This window comes from Teleopsis dalmanni, chromosome 2 (genome assembly GCF_002237135.1).
Source record: "Teleopsis dalmanni isolate 2A chromosome 2, ASM223713v2, whole genome shotgun sequence".
NCBI lineage: Eukaryota > Metazoa > Arthropoda > Insecta > Diptera > Diopsidae > Teleopsis > Teleopsis dalmanni.
The window spans coordinates 36146742-36169169 of record NC_051847.1 but is presented as its reverse complement, the minus strand read 5'-3'; the positions used below and the strand labels follow the sequence as shown (position 1 = coordinate 36169169).

At 30.8% G+C, this 22428-nt stretch overlaps 3 protein-coding genes across 6 annotated transcripts; all 3 read left to right on the top strand.

The window, feature by feature from the left end:
- Positions 1 to 9194: 9194 nt before the first annotated feature.
- Positions 9195 to 12056, top strand: LOC119685963. Of its 4 annotated transcripts, XR_005252843.1 has the most exons (6): positions 9195 to 9334; positions 9392 to 9931; positions 10881 to 10958; positions 11026 to 11492; positions 11593 to 11762; positions 11814 to 12056. XR_005252843.1 is itself a non-coding variant. In XM_038100389.1 (4 exons), the coding sequence occupies exons 3-4, from the start codon at positions 10944 to 10946 to the stop codon at positions 11470 to 11472; spliced, it is 462 nt and encodes a 153-aa protein (XP_037956317.1). In that variant the 5' UTR covers positions 9195 to 9334; positions 9392 to 9931; positions 10881 to 10943; the 3' UTR covers positions 11473 to 11498. The 4 variants fall into 4 exon arrangements, 2 of the variants coding, with proteins under 2 accessions (XP_037956317.1, XP_037956316.1); XR_005252844.1 differs by lacking the exon at positions 11593 to 11762; XM_038100389.1 differs by lacking the exons at positions 11593 to 11762; positions 11814 to 12056 and having other exon boundaries at positions 11026 to 11498.
- A 1180-nt stretch (positions 12057 to 13236) lies between these two features.
- LOC119683541 lies at positions 13237 to 14047 on the top strand. The gene is made up of 2 exons (XM_038097252.1): positions 13237 to 13341; positions 13405 to 14047. Exons 1-2 carry the CDS (start codon positions 13327 to 13329, stop codon positions 13846 to 13848), a joined length of 459 nt encoding a protein of 152 aa, XP_037953180.1. The 5' UTR covers positions 13237 to 13326; the 3' UTR covers positions 13849 to 14047.
- A 5096-nt stretch (positions 14048 to 19143) lies between these two features.
- Positions 19144 to 19912, top strand: LOC119684694. Its single transcript, XM_038098792.1, has 2 exons — positions 19144 to 19261; positions 19320 to 19912. Exons 1-2 carry the CDS (start codon positions 19247 to 19249, stop codon positions 19818 to 19820), a joined length of 516 nt encoding a protein of 171 aa, XP_037954720.1. The 5' UTR covers positions 19144 to 19246; the 3' UTR covers positions 19821 to 19912.
- Positions 19913 to 22428: the final 2516 nt, after the last annotated feature.

The window sequence follows — 22428 nt, the reverse complement described above, 5'->3', positions numbered from 1 at the left end:
AACATACGGCTGTAAACGTTTGGAACATTAAACGTAGAGGGTCAGGTGAACCTCTCCCCATGTTTATTATTGAACTTGCACCAAACCTAAATAATAAGGATATTTATTTGGTTAAGAAACTCTTGTATACTACAGTTACATTTGAACCACCTCACCCGAAACGGGAAATCCCTCAATGTGCAAACTGCCAACAGTATGGGCACACAAAAGGATACTGTCACCGCAAACCTAAATGCGTCAAGTGCGCTGGAAATCATGCTTCTGTAAATTGCGAAAGGAAAAGCAGATCCAATGATGTCAAATGTGTTCTATGTGAAGGAAATCATCCGGCCAACTACAAAGGATGTCAAATATACAAAAACCTGCAAAAAAAAATGTATCCCCAACTAAGACCTAGGGCGCCGGAAGTACAAATTCAAGAAAATCCTCTTCCTTCGCTAAACAAAAAACACATCACGACTTCTCATTCACCTGAAACATTCGCACAAATAGTGAAGTCAGACACCAGTAGCGAAACAGAGGAGAAGCTTTCACCAATTCCAAATAATTTTGTGGAAGAATTCCGTGAGATGACATCACTGTTGAAGCAAATGATGCAACAAATCGTAGTAATGACAAATTTACTGATCAACTTGACGACTAAACAAAATTCTTGATTTAGTAGTAGTCATATGGAACGCTAATGGTCTATCAAAACATGCTATCGAAATAAAAGCATTTTTAAAATTAAACCAGGTCGACATAATGCTAGTATCAGAAACCCATTTCACGACGCGTAGTTTCTTTAAAATTCCGAACTACGAACTTTATCACACAATGCATCCCAGTGGTAAAGGAAATGGTGGCTCTGCGGTTCTCATAAGGAACTCGATAAAACATTATGAAGCAAAACCATATTGCAAGAATGAAATCCAGGCAACAAACATTGTAGTACAAACTAAAGAAGGCGACATGACTTTCTCATCACTCTACAGCCCACCGCGCCACAGTATCACGAAAGATATGTACATATCATTTTTTTCAGCTGCTTGGATCTAGGTTCCTAGTAGGCGGAGATTTTAATGCTAAACACTTAAAATGGGGTTCCCGCCTAATATCTCCAAAAGGACGTCAACTCTTCGAAGCAATAATTGTACTCAACCTCCACACAATCTCAACAGGTGAACCCACATATTGGCCAACAGATAGAAGAAAAATACCTGACTTAATTGATTTTGCGGTATCAAAGGGGGTACGTATTGAAACAACTACCTGTAAGTCCAATTTCGACTTGTCATCTGACCACTCGCCAATAATAATCACTCTCAATGACTGCTGTGAAATTATGGAAAAATGTATTCTTCATAATAAAAACACTGACTGGAATAGTTACCGTCAACTAATTTCAATTGGTCTAAATACCGAAGTCAGGTTAAAAACTGAATCTGACGTAACTGAAGCAGTAGAGCATTTCAACTCTTGTGTCCAAATGTCTGCATGGGAATCAACTCCACCAATTTCTAAAAGTGTTAAGCTAGATTATCCATTTAACATTAGATACCTGATTAAAGAAAAGCGTAGGATGAGAAAACATTGGCAACAGTCGAGATTCCCTGCGGATAAAACTCGCTTAAACAAACTGTGTAAACTCGTTAAAGCCCTTCTTTTAAAGTATAACAATAATCGCACGTCGCTATACCTTCAAAACCTAAGTGCTTCATGTGATACAAAATATTCCCTTTGGAAAGCCATAAAAAAGAACAACAGACCGATTGTCTATCCACCACCTATACGCAAAATCGACAACTCATGGGCAAAAAGCGATATTGAAAAAGCAGAAACATTTGCGTTACATTTGGACCAGGTCTTTAAATCAAATGATAACCAAAATATGCCTAATGTCATGAATCAAAGGATTAATTTTCTACAAGAGCCTTATCAATTGGAACTTCCAATTAAAAGATATACTATTAATGAAGTTAGAGATGTAATAACAAAGTTAAAAGTAAAAAAAGCTCCAGGATACGATTTAATCACAGGCATGGCCTTGCAGCAGCTCCCACCAAAAGGATTTGTATTTCTCACTCATCTATTTAACGCTGTGATAATAAGGGGGTTTATTCCGCCACAGTGGAAGATAGCACAAATCTCCATAATACCGAAACCAGGGAAAAGCCCAGAAGACGTCAAATCATATCGGCCAATAAGTCTACTTCCGATCCTGTCAAAAGTTATGGAAATCCTGTTTCTAAAGCGCCTTACTCCGTTTATCCAACAAAACAGACTCATACCTGACCATCAATTCGGCTTTCGCCAAAAACATAGCACAATAGAACAAATTCACAGACTTGTCAGACATATCCATAGTGCGATAGATGGTAAAAAATATTGCACTGCGGCATTTATAGATATTTCACAAGCGTTTGATCGAGTATGGCATGAGGGCCTCCTGTTCAAACTAAAACTGTATCTACCTCTAAATTTTTTCATATTTATAAAATCATACCTCTCGGCTAGGCACTTTTTCGTTAAGCATGGAAACGAAACTACAGTACTTCATGATATAGAAGCAGGAGTACCTCAAGGTAGCATAATGGGACCAATGCTTTATCTTTTATTTACTGCGGATCTTCCCCTTACCGATGAGAGTGTTATCGGTACATTTGCAGACGACACAGCTATTTTATCAGTTGACAGTGACCCAATCCGTGCTTCCACCAAACTTCAAACCTGCCTTGATAATGTTGCTCTCTGGATGATAAACTGGCGTATTAAACCGAATGAATCAAAATCTGTCCAGGTAACATTCACTACAAAACGTTCTACGTGCCCGCCGGTCTTAATAAACAATACTCAATTACCACAAGCTGTAGAAACAAAATACTTGGGCATACATCTGGATAGTAAGCTAACCTGGAAATCGCACATATTCAAAAAGCGTAAAGCCTTGGGTCTTAAATTACGAAACTTATTTTGGTTCCTCAGCCGAAATTCCAAACTGTCACTCGACAATAAGCTGCTTATATACAAATCTGTACTTAAACCTATATGGAGTTATGGGGCCCAATTATGGGGTACAGCAGCAGACTCAAACCTGGCAATTATACAGCGCTTCCAATCTAAAACACTACGAATGATCACAAACGCACCTTGGTATATAACGAATGAACAGCTACATAAACAATTACATGTTCGAACAATCAAGGAAGAAATAGCAAGTATTTTAAAGAATTACGCTCAACGCTTATATATGCACCCAAACCCTCTGGTTACTCAACTGATGTCCCCTTCCAATACCTTTACAAGGCTGAGAAGAAAAACATCGCGAGACATTTTAAATATGTATATGTAGACAATACACTTTTATTTTAAATATATATGGATATGTCACTGGGCATAGTCCATACGTGCCTTTCTTTTTATATCGTAATAACCATTATTACGATTTAAATTTATATATATTACTTATTGTCATTCATTCCTGACAGATTGTAATAAATAAATGGATTTCAAAAAAAAAAAAAAAAAAAAAAAGTTAATTATCTAATACCTGAGCATGTAATTTATGAAATATGTGTTTTTTTTATTTATTTTAAAATCTAATTCATTAGTACTATATACCAAGTGAAAGATTTTTCCAATTTCACAAAACCTTATAAATAATAAGACACAGTCTTCTGTCAACTACAAGGAACTACTATGTAAGAGCAATACAAAATGACATTAGAAGATGATATTGGTGAGAAATGTAGAGTTTGTTCAATTAACCACAAGATAATACCACCAATTATGCGGTAGTTAAAAATATGGAAAAAAAAATTTCAAAATATGTCTTTCACCCTCTCTTTATAGGTCTAATTTTACTGTGAGAGAAGTACAAATACCAATGCAACAAAACATGTGCAATATTTACTATAGTCCGACAGAAAGATATACTAGACTTTAAACTATACTTCTAAAAAATCAACTGCAAGATCAATTACAAGATATAATACTACTTGATTAAAATCCAAAAATTATAACAACTCTAACATAAAAGTGCATCCAAGGACAAATAAACGGATCCAAAATGGATCTCAACTTAATCGATGTATATGGTATTAAAAATTTTTTGTTTGTCTTCTGTTAAGAAAATTGGATTGTTACTTAATTCTATAAATGGAGTGGTGATGTAAAATGCCCTAACATTTTTTAGGATCGCGATATAGACAGATTACATTATGTCTTCTATATGCTTAATAAAGTATAACTCGTAATATTTCACAACCTACTAACTGCGAATATTTAAGATCAATATAAAAGCAAGTCTTGTAGGCGATTATGAAAAGTAAATTTCCATCGAATTCATTGTCAGGAAAGTATGCGTTTCCCGACAACCATTGTCTAAGAAAGACATATAGTACATTTTGGACAAGCACGAGAAACAATATTAATCTCCAAGTTTAACATGCTCTAAGCTGATTCAGTGAAAGTGGATTGAAATGTATGCTCGAGAATAATAATTTAAAAATATCGTAAAACTGACACTGCAACGAAATTGGTAGGTCAACAGAAGACGAATAAGGCCCAAAATCATGTAAGGAAGAACCGTGTTAAGGGAATTATGACAACAAGTTATAATACACACTAGCGTGCGAGATACACGGAGGAAGCTTGTTTTTGCCTATACTCTGAATAGGTATTAAAAGCTTTAAACAAAAATTTGTCAAGAAAATTATAATGTATATAGTACTATAAGGCTCCTGACTGGGCTGGCTGAGTAGTCTCTACCAGGCTACTGAACGCGACTAAGGACGATTCAAGTCTGAAAGTAAATAATATAGTATTATTTACGTGTCGATTATAATATATCTACTTGAAGCTTACCAAAAGGGATCGTGGAAATAGAGCAAGGCTTACTGCAGTTCTTATAATCCTCAATATAGTAGTTTTAAAAACCTGCAGGAAAAACAAACCATTAAACACTTTCTCTGTGAATGCTCGGCTTTGGCGTCCAGAAAAAATAGGTTTTAGGGATCTCAATTCGACGTGATAGACTTACGTTTTTATTTTTGAAGGATTTTAAACTGAAAGCTTTAGTATTCCCTGTAAACCTCTTTTTTGAAATGTAAAAACAAAAGTCAGAGATCACAAATTAAATCGTATATGCAAATAACTGCAACATTTTCATATAAAATTAGACACTTAAACACATACATACATACATTCACTACAGAAAATCATCCAACAACTGTCAAAAGTAAGCCTTAGCCCATAGCACGCATGAAGCTGCATATGTGAGTACATTTACGAAATGTTTTGGGTTGTGCAAAAGGGGTGGGCACTTCTTATATCAGACAATGGCAATGCCAGCCATATTCTTTCTTTCCCCTTTTTGTAATTCTTGCATTTTGTTGTTTTTCAATGCGTAACACGTTCCTTGAAGTTTTTTTTTTGCGCCATTATGGCATCTCGAGTGTGTACGAGTTCTTAAGTTTTCAGACTGCCAACCAACTTCCAGCTTTCATACGTTGTCTGCTGTGTATTGGGTATGTTTGACATTTACATTTTTTATGCCCAGATACATTCCACAATACAAAGATTTGCATATATATGTATGTTGGTGTGTGCTCCGATAAAAAAAAAGTCGCCTTTGTACGAGTTAAATTTCGTTGTGCCCTTTTGAGCTCTTTTAATGTTCGGTGATGATGATTATGGCGACGAGAGAGCCATAAATTTTTTTGTGAGCTTCAATATAAAATACAAAGATTTAATACTTTTAAAAGAATTGGATAAATAAAATGTACACTGAAAAAAATTAAGTAAAAATAATTACAGTATCCCTCTCTCCATCTATTTCTGAACAAATCAGCCTCTAATTTATACAAAAATCTTTTAAGAGTGAAGCTTAAATACGGCAACCTATCTCAAGCCCTTCAAAATACTTACTGATTTTAAGTTGTATTTTCCTCAATGAGAAATCCATTCCATATGATCAGACATCTCTGTCTATTATAACGCGATGTCAAAGTTAATATAGGAGAGGAATTATTTTTAATATGAAGAACAGGACTGAATTTCAATAAAATGGAGAAGACTTTAGTTATTTCTAGAGAAAAAATTAAAAGTTAAAAAAGTATTCATTTAATGAGATATATTACCGGCTGGTTAAAATTTAAGAACCAATACATTGTCTCCAGCCAATGAGTTCTTATGCTGATCCATTTCTATACATGCTGACGTTAATAAGCAAATGGTGGTTTTTATAGCTTTTTGAAATAATGTAAGAAATTCTTCTTTGAATTCGAACACTCCATAGGCACTTTTTTTCACACATTGAAAAAGGAAATAGAATAAACTCTTCCAACTCATTCAGCCTATGGAAGTCAAGCACCAAAAAAAATGGGGTAAATGCAAAATAGTACTAATGGGTTGGCCAAAAACACACATAAGAAGGCAAATCCCTATGCATACGAGTATGTCTTGCATGTCTCAATGATTTAGTGAAAACAAGACCCAACGAAGAAGAACTGCGTAAAATGTTAAAAACCATAAAAAGCTTAAAAAAGAAAGAAAGAGCAACGCATTAAAAAAGAAAATGTCTACTTTAGAAATTTCATCGTAAAAAGTATTTTTGGGTTAAAAATTTGTACGCCACGCATGCAGATGAGCGGGTCGACGACACACCATATCGGATACATATGGAGCCATGACCGAGTATATAGCATGTTACATGTATGGCTCGTTCGTATCCATGCTTATGCATAACTGCCTGCTTACTTGTGCCTGACACGTGTGGGTGGGTGCTAAGTCTGTGCTATACGGGAAGCTGTACTGTGCTGTGCTATGCTGCGGCAACGCCACTTAAGATTCCCCCTTTTACGTAAACAAAATTTTCATTTTTTAGAGTTTATTTTTCTTTAGTGCCTTGAGTACGCCTGAGTATGAGGGGTTTCCTTCTATAGAAATAAAAAATGAATTCTATGTAGCAATCAAGGGGGAATTCTTTAACCAAATATAAAAATAACAACAAAACTCTACAGCCACATCATATACGAGTATGCATATATCTTACCAGCAAATATATAAATCTTCTGTATACTCGTTTGGCTGTATCTATCTATACATCGGGAAGATACATACGTAAGTGTACGGTTATACTTAAGCTTTTTAACATTTCTCAAGTATTCAATATGCGACAAATGATATGTTTCGGTTTTGGTTTAAGGAAAACATAAATTTTGTTTATTTTTTGTTTTTAGTATTAGTTTTATTTTTTTTTATTTTCTATTTTTTTCTTTTTTTGGTTCTACGTTCAGTTCATTTTTTGATGAAAATCTTTGGGGTAAAAAATTACATCGTTGCATAAATAAGTATACAATCAAGAAATGAAGTGCTTAATTTGAAGTTTCTTATTTTTAGTAAACAGTTTCGTTTCACTAGAAAATAGATATGTCTTAATATTTATTTTTATTTATATTTCTTCCTTACAAATACTTTATTTAGAACTCATGCACATATTTCATTTCTTAAACATAATTCAAAACGAAATGTATCGGCTCGTGTGATAAGTCGAGTGATTTAGTAATGCAAAATAATTTATTTATTTATTTATCATATCAAACTATAATTTTTAATAAATTGTTGCTTTTATATGAAATTACTTATTCTTAGTTTTGGTGAATACCTACAATTCATACCAGAAAAGCTTTTATGATGACCCTATAATGCGTAAATTTGATCCTATCTATACATATTTGCTCTGACAACTATCGAAGCATTAAACTTAATGACTTCGCATGCAAAGTCAGTTATCAACTACCGCAAATCTCTAAACGAGATGGCTTATATACATATAAAGCAAACATCTATCTTAATCTTTTTACACCTATGGTCAGCAATTACAATTTTTCGAAGAGTGTGTTGTGTTTCTTTTTTTAAATAGAATGGTTCCCTTAACCGGTTACCGAAGCTTCTCGATGAACATTTCTGAACTGCAATCTGAATACATCCTCGTTAGAATACTGTCATATTACCAGAGCCTCAGCTAAGACATGGCGCAGAATCGTGAAACAGAAGCTTAAAGACGCACAGTACTTTTAGTATCAAATTGCGAGAGAATCAGGCAGCAGAGTAAGATTTATAGGAATCGTTGAAGACCTATGCTCCCCTAGAAGAGAAGGAGTATGTAAATAAGTAGGTATATTATAAGATTTGGGACACACATATCACTCATTCCTCTTATCTCATGCGCTTGCTTTCTTGCTTAGATAGGTATTAAGTCACTAGATATTAAGTCTATATACTCTTATCTGTCACCACCTGATTACTGGAATAAATTTTCCTCATTGTTGTGGAAATCTTCTCCATTCATTCCTAAAAGGCGGTTTTAGTGGATTCCAGTTTCACACTGTGGCTTTCGATGCTTTCTACCTACTTTATACAATATTTGGTTCTTGTTATTTTTTTATGTTATATATAGCACTACTATACTATAATATTTGAAATACAATACAAACAAATTTTTTTCCGAAAAACTGAAAGAAATATAATGTCGAATGTTCAACAATAATAAAAAATCAGCTATCATTAAAAGGTATATGGTCAGAGTGTTACCACACCACTTCGAATGTCACAGTAATTTTACATTGGTTTGAATTCAATTGGGCCACTTCACTTACTTACTTACTGTTGTGCTCTTCTCCTCGTGGAGCATAGGGTCTCTATTATAGATCTAAACCTAACCCTATTGAGTGCTTCTCGGCATATATCATTCCAGTTATAATTTGCATTATTAAGTTCTCTATCTATAGTTCTGCGCCATGTTTGTGCTGGTGCGCCAGGTCTTCTAGAGCCTTCGCAGGTCTTCGAAGTGTGTGGCCAATCCATCGCCATCGATATCCATATATTTCTCAGCATACCGAAGGTAGAGTTTGCTTTGTTGACGAATATCTACATCTTCATCAGCGCCACTTCTGGCTGTGAGTACACTCCCCAAGTAGATAAAGTTTTGTACGCACTCTAACTTCTCTTCAATTGAGCTACTTTAATAGGTTTATTAGATTAAGATTAACAGCTATAACACATAAGTTGTGCATTTAAACTGGTTTTTTGAGTATTATATACAATATAACATGATATACATATATAATACACATTGAAGGTAGCTATGATTACTTTGTATTATTTAAAAATTAGTTGCTGAAATATTTTATATATTTACATCATATAATTTTTTTTTCGTCCCGTTCGTTACTATTTTTGGGCTTGAAATTATATTAAAGTAAGCATTTCTGAAATGTTCAGAACTTACAATTATAAAGTGCTAATTAATTACACTAATTAATTTTAATAATTTATAATCATAATGGACGGGGTAAGCTTTTAGAAGATTAATGCATAAGTTTAGTTAATATAAAATTTTATTTTGTAGCCTAACAATAATGTCATTCAAGGAGAGCACCCAATACACTTGATATTACCTACAATTGGTGGAACAGTGGCTCATCTTCTCCATCAAAATATCTACAGAAAACATCAGGCGTTATTTAGACAAGATGTATTGACTGCACATAAACAATTACGTGAGGAGATGGGTATCCCAAAAATAATTTTTAAAAATGTTTGTATGAAATGCAGCGTTATAGGCAATTTAATGAAATATGAATCACAAATAAAAAGGAACAGCTTACCTCGATTTTACAAAAAAAATGTTACAGAATTCCAACCTCGTTTGTTAGAATGTACCAACAACTCATATGCTAAGAGATCAATGGATATGGAAAAAGAAATAGCTGAATTTATTATATCCAAACTATGCTTATATCTTCTTGTGACACCTTCATTAGCAACAGTAGTAATGCTCTTCTTACGCTAGGATCTGCCAAACCATCATTAATTATCATATATAAATCAATATAGTATTATATATAAATAATTTTTAAAATTATATCAAAATCTTCAAGTCAATTAGGTAAGATTGAAAATCGTTCAAATATATAAATATATATATATATATATTTTATAGTTATTTACCAAATGTTTTTTCAACATTTTATTATTGTTTTCAAGTATTCCACTACTATATTTAATAACGGAAAAGGGCTTCAATGTATATTTTGTATCTCTAATGTATTACTAAAAATATTCTGAAAAAAGTCAATTGAAAACCATAAAAACCAAATTTAGTATAGGCAAGTATAGGTATTTATACTTTACAAATATGTATTCTATTTAATATTATAACACATTTCAGATCATTCGCAAAACGGCAAGTACTATAATATCTAATAGTAATATAATATCTAGTAGTAACTTGAAAGCTTCAATATGATTAATCAAGTAAAAATATTTTCTATAGGCAACTAATATGTTAATGGTTAAGCAAGCTATAAATTATATATATTTACTTATTAATTCATATATATCAACTTTATTAATTATATTTCAAATATTAAAACTGTAATAGTTATGAAGCCCTGTGAAATTCAAAAATGAATTAATAAAGTTTCAAAGCGGAATTTATATATATTTTTATATCATTTATCAACACTAACAAAATAAAAACAGGTATGACTTATATTATACTTTTATTTATCTTGTAAATTTTCGCTTGGAAACTGCTTGTATTATTTTTAAAAAATATTGAGGCTATTAAATGGAAATATGATGTACAATAATTCATTTTAACCATTTAAACGATATAACCATCCTTTTTCTTTTTTTTTTCCAACTATTATATATTATATTATTCAATAAGCTCCTATGATGGAAATTAAAATAAAGATTTTTAGTTAAAACATATAAAATTTAAAAAAGTCAACATTAAAAATAACTGTCATCATTTCAAAGATATTAAAAAATTTACTAATCCAAAAACTGAATACTTACACTTTCTAACTTTATTTGTTATATCATTATAGATTTTTTTCCTTAAAAAGCGCCCCCAAAAAACATAGCTCTATAAAGTGATCAAATAAAAAACCATGAGTATAAATATGGTAAGTCTTCTGCAAAAGTGATCTCAAAGTTATGTTCAAATAAATGTAAATTTTATTATACAAACAGAACAACAATCAGTCGAAGTTTAAAGAATCAATATATATAGTTTTACCACCGGTGGGAGGACAAGAGGCGATAAATTCATATAAACGAATACATAAGAAATATCAGGCATTGTTTAAGGAGGATGTATGGAATGCGTATGAAAATTTGCGTCGCCAAATGTCCATTCCACCAAAAATATTACGGCCCATACGTATGGAATGTGTTCTTCAAGACGGATTTGTTAATGTAGTTTATAAGCTACCAATTAACAAGAATCTATCTCCACTCTACCGTGAATGTTTGTCTAATTTTCAATATAATATGAATTTATATATAAATGATTCATTTGCTGAGAGAACAAATGACTTTCAAAAGGAAGTCGATCAGACAAGACATAATATCAATTGTGTTCTATATCTTCTATCACTACCACCTACAATAGCCTTTTTACTATGGCATATGCATTGATAAATGGCAGTCTATGAAAAGTAAGAATATCTGTAGTTGTAATTATATTTTATAAAAAAATGTTATTTAAAATTTCAATGTTTGTTAATATGATTATATATTTGGGTATATATATTATAGTAACGAGAAAAAGAGGCAATGAAAAATTAATTCGGATATATGATATGCGAAAATGTATGGTATAGAATAAACTAAAAAAATTTGAACTATAACGTTAGGAAGTCAATTTCACAGAGCCCAATAAATTCAAAACCAATCAGTAAAGAATAATTATAAGACGACTACTATAAGTAAGACTTATTTATATTTCCTATTATTTATAAAAGTTGGCTTTATATCAGATGAAAATTGAAAATATGGACAAGGGACTAATGAAATGCAGTACGTAATGAACCCAACAATCGAAAGCGACAAGAAAGATACGTCCCTTAAATTAATACCACCCACAATAAAATTTATTATTAGGATGAAAACCCATATGATATATATGTATAACCCATATCAGCAACACTTGTAGTACTTAAATGAATGGAGGAATATCATCACAATATAATCTTTAATATTTGGAATTAATTTAAACTATTTCTATGTTTATTTAATAATAATTATTTTAAAGAATAGAAGATTATATATTAAATTATATTTGTTGTAAACAATTTTAAAAAGATATAAAAATGTGTTTTATAAAATCAATCATTCTATAAAATTATACACATATTTATATATGACAAAACTACAGACATCGACCTGAATGTAGGTCGTATTCATAAACTTATTACTGTCGAAGCGTACTCATGTTGTTGAGGTTTAAAATCTATTGTAAAAGGAGAAGAGAAGGTAGGTAGCAAGTGCACAACATGAATATAGAAAATCATTGAGTATGATACATAAGTCATTTGCAACTTCCCGTTTAAAATGGCACGCCTACAATAAAACTAGATCTTGGAAATTTGGAACATGATAGCTCTATTATTGATATAATATACATATATCAATAAAAATATAACCGATATTTTTATTTTTCGTTAAGTCCCTTTCCAACCTGTTCTAAACAATACCAGCAAATACCTCCGATCGTAGCCCCCGCTCCCCTTCTCATATACTTCAGATATTTCATTTTCGTTGTAGATCCCTAAATGTATCATAGTGCAACATAAAGATCATCAATGAACTAAATGTATATGTATTGATATATTTGAAAGCAGTACTTCTTATTTTTAGAGAAAAATAAATTGAAATTGTTCACTATTTATTTAATAAAAAGGATCTGTACAAAATAAAGAAAAGTTGAAATTAGAGTCAAGGCCCGTCTCATTAATATATGTAGTATATGTTATAAATGGAATGGAAACGATTACCAAGGAATATGTAATACATAAACTGAAACTTTGTATACATATCAATTGATATTTGAATACTTATACTATATTAATAAAAATCATTCAATAATAAAATAATAAGTACGATCAAAATTAGCAGTAATTCATTATCTGTAGTATTCGAATGGGTCTTACGAAGGTTGGATTGCAAATTTTTATACTCTTCACACTGTTGTGAATAGGAACATTATTTGCCATGATAATGTGGTATAAGGTATGAAAGGGTCAACGAAGCTAAAGCCAATTCGATTTTAAATAAGTGTGTATATATATATCCTACTTGACATATCTTAAGTTACCGTTAAGGATAGCCATGATTTTATTTTTTAATTCCATAAACAATATATTATTATAAAAATAAAATATAATAAATTAAAGAAAAAAATCTTAAGTTTAAATTTTAGTATACACTTTTGGAGTTATTTCTTAAAAATTCACAGTATATTGGAGAAAGTTATATTGGAAAGCAATCATTATGAGTGTGGATATGGTAAATTGTTTGAGGAGTAAAAACGAAAGTTAGTTTAGTAAATAAGTGTTTTTTAACTTTCAGATTACTGAAGATCCGCCATCAAAATCAAAAGTTTCTTTATTTTTACCACCACTTGGAGGCAGAGAGCCAGGAGAACTTTATCAACACATACACTGTAAGCATCAAGCGATGTTTAGGCAAGATGTTATTTTAACCTACAAAACCTTACTCCATCAAATGTATATGCCTTCGGACTTAATTAAGTCCATTCGTATCGAATACATTCACAGAGATGAACATTTAAAAGTATTTGCTAACTTAGTGGTTGATAAACATCTATGCTGCTCCTATCGTTTACAAGTCCTGCATTTTCAACGCCGATTTAATATGTATATAAACGATGCCTTTGTTAAACGGACTGAAGACTTTCAAAAAGAAGCTGAACTACCAACACAAACAGTCAACGTTTATTTTCTCCTGGCAATTCCAGCAATAGTTGCATTGCTGATTTGGTTTGGACCGTAACGTAATATAGAGATATCCTGCTTCATCCATTGATCAGAAAGACCATCGAAAGCAATATATATTCTATACTATTCTTATATACGTAGCTATATACATGCATGTATATAGAATGTATAGAATATATTTTGAACTTCCTATGTCAATTTGGACTACGATTTATTCACTGCGGAATTGTTTTTAAAAAAATAAAGTTTTAGGCTCAACATAAAATGTCAACTGTTTTAGTTTTTGTGTCATTCATTCACAATTATGAATCAAAGTAAGATAAGGCTAATAAGATTATTTCTCCTCATAAGTCGAGAAGCGAATTGAAGATCTCAATAACTGCAGGTAAAATACTTTGGTTTAATTTTAAAATATATACTATATTGCTTCCACATGTTCTCAGAAAAAACAAATGTCTTTGGCATTGATATGTCCTATTTTACTATATGAGGAGAAATATCATTGCACTCCCTTCCCTTCTTCGATATCTAGCCTTATCTTACTGCGATTCACAATTGTGCGAGAGTAACATTTCGCTGACATGAAATAGTTTAATAGGCATAGGTTAGGTTGAAGTGACAGCCTTGTGCACTAAAACTTACTTAAGCACAAATAAACACCATTCCTTATGTAAATTTCTAATCTTGGAAAAATATTTTAATCTCATCTTATATCTTATAAGTTTTATGATTAGAAAACAAATTGGTGCACCACAATCTTTAAGATATATTATAATATTCCTGGAGAGAATCAAATTAGAGCTGTTAACAAACTTAAGAGTATCTTTAGATTCTAGACCCCAGACCTAATTCGATCCAATGGAAGTGAAAAAACGTATTACTTAGAATCATATTCCTTCAGGGTATAAGATTATAAGACGGGCAAAAGTTTCACTCAGCATTTTACAGATTTTTTGTGTCTAAAATAAAACTCCTGAACATACTATCTTTTTCTTGCCAATTTTATATGTGCTTGTATATAACATATGTGTAGAATTTGAGTACCTAAAGAGGCATTCATCATGCCCTTCGAAATATTTTATTGAAGCTCGGTGAACAAATAACGGCTTCATAGGAATATGAATATTTCACGATATAAATCCATTAAATATTTTTGAGTTTTCAATAAAATAATTTTAGAAATGTTCAATAAACACACCTTTTTTTGAAACCTTTTATTTACCATTCAACACCCTCATCAAAAATATATAAATTTCTACTATTATCTCATATTATATGTACGAGTATGATTACTATTTTACTGAATATGAGAAAATCGATTAACTTAATAGTTTGCTTAACCCTTAATTAGGGAAAGCATATAGTAAAAAAGACATTATCGAACCTTTGAGCATGCTGTCTCGAGGCCGACAGAACTCGAAAGGATAATAAATGATCTCGATGAAAAATTAAAACATTCAAACATGCAAACAAACAGACATTAAAAAACAATTTCAATTTATTCGCAGCATTGTTGACCTCATAATAATTAGAAAACAATCAAAAATATGGCACTGACAGACAAATAACGAACAAACTGTGGGTAAAATGGTATAATGATATCCAAATGCGGGTCCTTTCTCTATGTCAATAAACTCTTTCAGCACTAAACAAATAATTTTTAATATAAAAAGAAAAAAAGTACAACAATAGATTAATCGAAGGGAAAGGGTAAATTTAATGCTCATTTGAACACTCAAGTGGTCAAAATATACAAATGGTTTGGTCGACAAATTAACCCTTAACCCCTTTTTCAACTAATATGAACATATTAAGTACATAAATAACAGTTGGTTGAAGTGTATGGAAAATTTTTCAAGGAAATTACATATCTGAAAGGGTTTATTGTACGGCTCCATGCAAGCAGGAAGTGAGCAATTTATGTGAGTTTTTAATGATGCAAGTACGAGTATATTTTCCGTGATGTATGAAGTTACGCATTAACAACCCTCACATAAAATATAGGTGGCTTTTGAAGACAGATATGTGTTTTTTACTATATTGAACGGGTTAAATAATGATGGTTGGTTTAATGAATGATATTATTTAACACTATGTAGTAGGAAAAAAGTTGAGTTTACTATGTAAACTAAATAAAATAAATAAATAAAAAAAATAAAGGAATTTAAGTTTTATCAAAGCAACACAATCCTTCAATCTGATAGTTTTTAAAAAATTAATTATTGATTCTTTATTTACTAAAAGTTTTCGATTGAATACTTAAGCTTGTCTTTTTAAAATTAAATACTCATTAATTGATTTTTTAAATATTTTTCAAAGACCTTCATATATAACAGTGGTCCCCAACAGTGGTCCCCAACAGTGGTCCCCAACCCCATACCAGAGATTTAACCATCAACGAGATGGTTAAAAATGGTCCGTGAATCAAATTTAACAGGTATTGACTACATAGCTTATAGCTTGTCCACTAATACCTCATTTATTAGAAAATGAAACCAAAAAAAATTCCAAGTAATTATATACCTATTTTATAGCCTATATACTATAATGTACCTATGCACTCATAAAATTCATTATACATTATACCAGAAATGCATAAAGCATATTAAAAAAATCATACAGTTCATTATTCTTAAACTTTATGGTTACTACTAAAAACAAAAATATCACAGTGGTCCTTAGTCAAAAAAAGGTTTGGAACCACTGATTTATATAAGATAGTATTTCCTATATACGTTAAATAATATAGTGAGCCAATTTCATTAATAACTAGTCCTCAAATAAAGAGCTTCTATGCAAGTTTCATTGAACTTAATTTGTTGAATTCCAAAGTTCGAGATGAGGTACTCATTAAGCATGTTGATGATTGGGACCCACATAGTTTTTGCGAGCGCCTAAAGGGTTCAGAAGACTACTAATTAGTGATAGTATGAATGGATTAATATTGATTTATATTAATGGAAGATTAATGGATTGATTAATATTAATTGTTTGCACGTATTAGAAACTGATTTCAAGAAATAGACATTTATAGACTATAACTACGGATGGGATGATTGGTTCAAGTCGTTTAATTGGTTCAAGTAGCGGCTCAGTTCATACATATATTTTTAAGTTTCGTCTTGTTTTGATTTCAACTATTTAATTAGTTATTTATAGATATCTCGATGAAATACAATCCTTATGGGTGAAGAACCTTTGCATATTACTAATGAAGGTAACATTAACTCTTTGAGGTTATTAAAGCTCGGTTTAAATAGGATGACTATTCTCAGCTTCCAAAGAGCAATATCAAACATAGTTTTCGTTTCATCTGGCTGGTGGCAGTTATGTTATTGATTATTGTGACAGATTCCTATTTTGATCACTTCTTCATTAATACACCAGAAGCAATTAAGAACAACTATCCATTTTGAGACATATCTTTTATTCTAGCTTATTGGTACCAATGTGGTAAATTCTTCCCAGGCATTAATGCGCTATTCGTCTTCACACATATATTTACATATATGTACAGCATATATGTAAGTGTAAGAGATAGCAATATGCTATAAGCAAACATATTAAGTTTTTGTAAACCTATCTATATAATATATTGTATAGTTACAATATATTAAGTTGCCTGTCGCAACTTAATATGAGTTAAGCCCTTTAAATTTAGTCTTCACTACTTAAGTACTCAGCCAGGATTTGTAGTGTTAATGAGACACAGCTTAAGTCAGCACGTACATTAAATTCTTCTAGACCAACAATCATTAATGACATACTTAAACCTCTAATATGCCACACCTAATGATTGCTCATATCATACCTTTGGTACCTATTTTATAGAACCAACACCTCATCTATGTGCATATACCATTTATCTATACAACAAAGTGTACTAAAGTATTAAAAGAATTTAGAGAGTGTATCTTTGTTTAATTCCTTTTATTTATATGATTCAAATTACGTTTTGCATGTAGAAGAATATTCTGATTTACTTTGTATTAATCCTTCCATTGCTCTAAAGCAACTCTAGAACGGTTGAAATCTCCATATCACCTTAAAGCGGATAAAAGTCTTAAAATATATTTGCAAGATTTCAAAGAATTTTACTTTTGTTATTTTTGTTAATTTTTTCTTAATCACTGAAAGTAAGAGTTTACCTAAAGAGATTATATAAGACTGTATTTCCAAATATATAATATAATATCACAGTGATATAGTTTTACACCCAGAAGTGTGCACAAGGGTTAAGCCGATTAAATTTCCATAGTAAGAAGAATTGAGTAAACTATTTTTCTTACAAATTGCTTGGAAATGAATTTGGTGCAGATTTGCATGATTAAAAAATGTTTACTTAAGCTATGAGATACTTTCTAAAGACTTTGCCGACAAATATTTTTTAAATGATGTGCAAAATATTCTTAGAAGTCTTTATGCTTCTTTGAGTTGTTTATTTATGTAGAATCGCAAAATGAGATATGATAGTAAACTATTCAAATAACTCAGGAACTACTATAATAATATAATAAGGTGACTGATATTGATTTAGTTCAGAAGTTGATTACCGAAGACATTACTCGCGTTTATACGAACTCCATTTTCATGAAATGTATCATAACTCGTGACGAGATATGGACTTATTTTGTACTCTTTGAGATGCAACTCAAAAATTATAAATTACAAATTTCGTATACTTTCTGTTTTTCAAACGCAAGAATTTTGCTCATTTGCAATGTAATTAATGCAAGAGTGAGTACTATTACTAGGAAATCGATTATAATAACCTCTAGCCCTCTTGATTTCAAAAACGCTTTGTTTGGTATTAATAATTAGCAAATATTTTGCCCATCAATCCCCTGAACCTGCAAAAGCCTAGGTCAGTGGCCTAGTCAATAATCCGTTCTTGCATAAGCGAATACAGAATTTGAATTTTTAGTTACTATTAATATCTACTAACAATTTAGATAAATTCAAACTATCAAAGTTTACAAAGAGTTCCTGCCTCTACAATATGTATTGATCTTGTAGGAGCCCCTCTCCGCATGGTATACTTTATGTTAGACTAAAGTTCAGGTTTTAACCTTGCTATGAGGATTGCTTTTCTGATGAATTCATTATCTTGTTCATTTCCCTGGAAATAATTGATTTTTGATTTTTAATAAATCAATAGATTTAGTTGATTCACAAAGTCAGTCATCCCTGAAGATGATTTTTTAAAAAAATATTGAATCTTAATCTTTTTCAAGTACACTTTTGAAATTATGACTTTCTCATATTCAAATAAATTATAATAACACTGGATCATAGTGAACATGTAATTTTAAATTAAAACATAATTTTTTTGAAATGGAATATATCTATTTTCATATATAACATTACATATTTTTGTTGACTTGCAAAATTTCACTCATTATTTTCGTTATCAAAATTCTTAGTTACTAAAACAGAAATAATTTTACTTCATTATGGATAATGAACATGTAAGTTATTATATAATATATTTAAGGGACGTAATAGATTTATCAATTATACGTTTAGATTGTCTACCAACAGATATGTATGCCAGTCGATTCAGTTGAAGAGCTTTTTAATTGTTCTCCTACTAAAAGGACTAAGAATAGATTGCCATTGGTTGGTGGAAATAAGATGGCTGGGAAATATCGACGCACACATCAACCCTTCCAAAAGCAATTCCGAAAAGATATAGAAACGATTCATGAGAAATTATGTCAAGATATGAGAATACCACGCATTGCTTTTGATCCTAAATATAAGAACTGCTCCGTATTGGATGGGTTTATAGAATTTACGGATAGATTTAAGTCTTTAGTATTTGAGGAGGATTTCGAAGATGAAAATCGTTTATGCATTTACGAATTTCAAAGCCAACTTGATTTTTTATTAAAAAAGGCTTTCAAAAAGAGAAGTGGCGAGTTTGTACGAGAAGTTCAAAGAAGGAATTACATAACTAACTGCACACTGTATGTTCTAACAGTACCGCCATTAATTGGGGCCTTGTGGTGGTGTTTTTTTAAATAAAACAAAATTGAATACGTCTGCTATGAAACACTTAAAAATTCAATACCTTCACATCATGGAATGTAATTACAACCTAACGTTTATTCCATTAAGATGCGTAATTTTCACATAGTGATTAAGATGTATCCCAATGTTAATATCAATCATTGGAGCAATTTAAAGATACCAATAATATTACTTGCTTTTAAAGCCCTATTGCAAATCGCGTAAGTATGATTAAATTCGATATCAGAAAAATATCTATATTAATAAAAGATTCTTCAAGAGTGTATTGTGCCCGTCTAGTTACTAGTTACTAAAACCAAATACACTTACTGGAGACTTGGTATATATTGGGTAGTATTATTTTACTTGAAATAATTCACTTCTTTTCATTTTTCTATTCTTAGAATTCTAGACTCGGATTCCAGATTGGACAAAAGTATGTCCTGTAAGTACAAATTTGTTTATCCTTTTTTCCTTCTTTTTGAGACTAAATTCTTTAGTAATCTACAGTTTTATCCGCTAGCCATCAATTGACTTGATGAAATAAGTGATGGTTAAAACTAAATAAAACTAATGGATCAAACTTAATGTCTGTATATCTTTAAGAAACTATCAAATAAATTACTTAAATGAACCAGAAAACCGGAATCTGTTCTAGAGTGTTAATTTGATTATTTTTTCCTCCTCTTTAAAATCGTTTGAATACTTTAATAATCTATTGGGAAGTGAATATAGAAAATCAGTGTGGAGCTATTTTGTTCAAACCTTTTAAATAAATTATTTAAATGAACTAAAGAACTTAAGTTTATCTAGTAAGTATAAATTTGATTTTTTTTTGTTATTGAAAATATTTAAAAGCTTTCATATTCTTTAGTTAAATGCCTATGGGATCCTTTACCCATGTTTTGTGTTCCATGTGTGAATATCTGCTAAAAACTACATATTATAAACATTTATTTTATGAACAAACTTGTTGTATAAACACTTGAATATGCATGGATATATTATTACAGAAAATATCACATACATATCAAAAAATATATTCCAAAAATAATTCCATAACATGAAGTAAACTTTTTCTATACATAAATAGAAACAAATAACCTTTCCACTTAACTTCTTTTTAACTAAGAATAAAAATAATATATATTACAAAAACTTCTTCTAGTACTTCTTACTCTGTTAAATACTAATTATCTCTTGAATTATCTCTGCGGAAAGAAAAATCAGTAAAACTTCAAAACAAAACCAGAGCGAGGACTGTAAGTCGAGAATTGTAGTGAAATTTCTTGTCTTACTAAAAAACATTGAGAATCATAAGGTCTCTCTCTGTTAACTTCCTGAATACAGAAATATCGAAGGGAAAACAAGCAAAAGACATGATCAAAAAAGGCTCCGAAATGGACATAAAATCACCGGGAACTCTATACAAACTTTGATGAATGAAACGTTGTGGAACATAGATGCACTTATTATTGTGGTAACAAATAAATTATAAGCTAATCACATGGAGTGTGTTATCGGTACAGCCCTATAGTTTAGATCAAGGCTGTTCAAAGAATAGTACACATATTACACTATACTATACTACTAGCATTATACTAAATTTGATATTATATTTTATGTATATAAAGTATATGGTATACTGAATAAACTCATATTCTATCACTCACCAACACCTGTGCGGCTTCTTTGATTTGTTTATCCATTCAAAAATTTCACAACCCTATTTTTAAGCATTAACTCACCATCATATAAACCACGACGTAATGAAGGAGTATTGCTTACTTTCTCAGAATTTTATTAATTTATCTTTATTTTCCCAAACAAATTCAAAAAAAATCCTTTTTATTTTTCACATTATTAACACTTTATACTGTCTTCAGCTTCAATTCTTTGATTTTTCCTATACAAACTGTTGACAATGAAACAAGGCAATAAATCAAAACACCTACAAATATCATACAAATAATAAATAGCTTAGAAGAAGAATGAAAAGAGTTTGAAGGAATTATTGAGCATAAAAAATTTGAGCAATAAATTCACTTTTTATAGGTACACCTTGAAAAAGGATATATTGCACTGACAATAGGACCCTTTGCTAAAGGTATTATTTGCTAACAAACATACGTAATGACGTTAAGATTTCTTTACTAATCTTAACATTTCGCTTTATAAGATATTTTTTTTTTATTTTATAAAACTGCAATTTTATTTTGTAGAAGGGGGAATTTCTGACATTTTACTTCTTCAAGCGTGAACCTATTTTAGGGTTAAAAGATGTACATTCCTTTTTGTCTGCCATTATGTATAGTTCCAATAAAAAAACTGGTACAACAATAGCCGTTAAAGTTACCGCAACGAAATTTTTATACGAATTTATCACCTACAATAGTCGATCGTAAGTAATCTTTTTATGTCCGCTACTTAAGGTTGAGACATGCTGCATGGGGCAACCCTTACTTCTTTTATCCTTAACAATTTTTTTGAACTATCACAGTGATATCCTTTATATTGCTTTTTTTATTTATAACTAAAGTGTTAAGGTGTTCTGGTTTTGAAGGAAAGTGTTTTAGAAAAGCTGATTAAGTGGTTTTTTGTTGTAGTGGAAATGAGTATAACA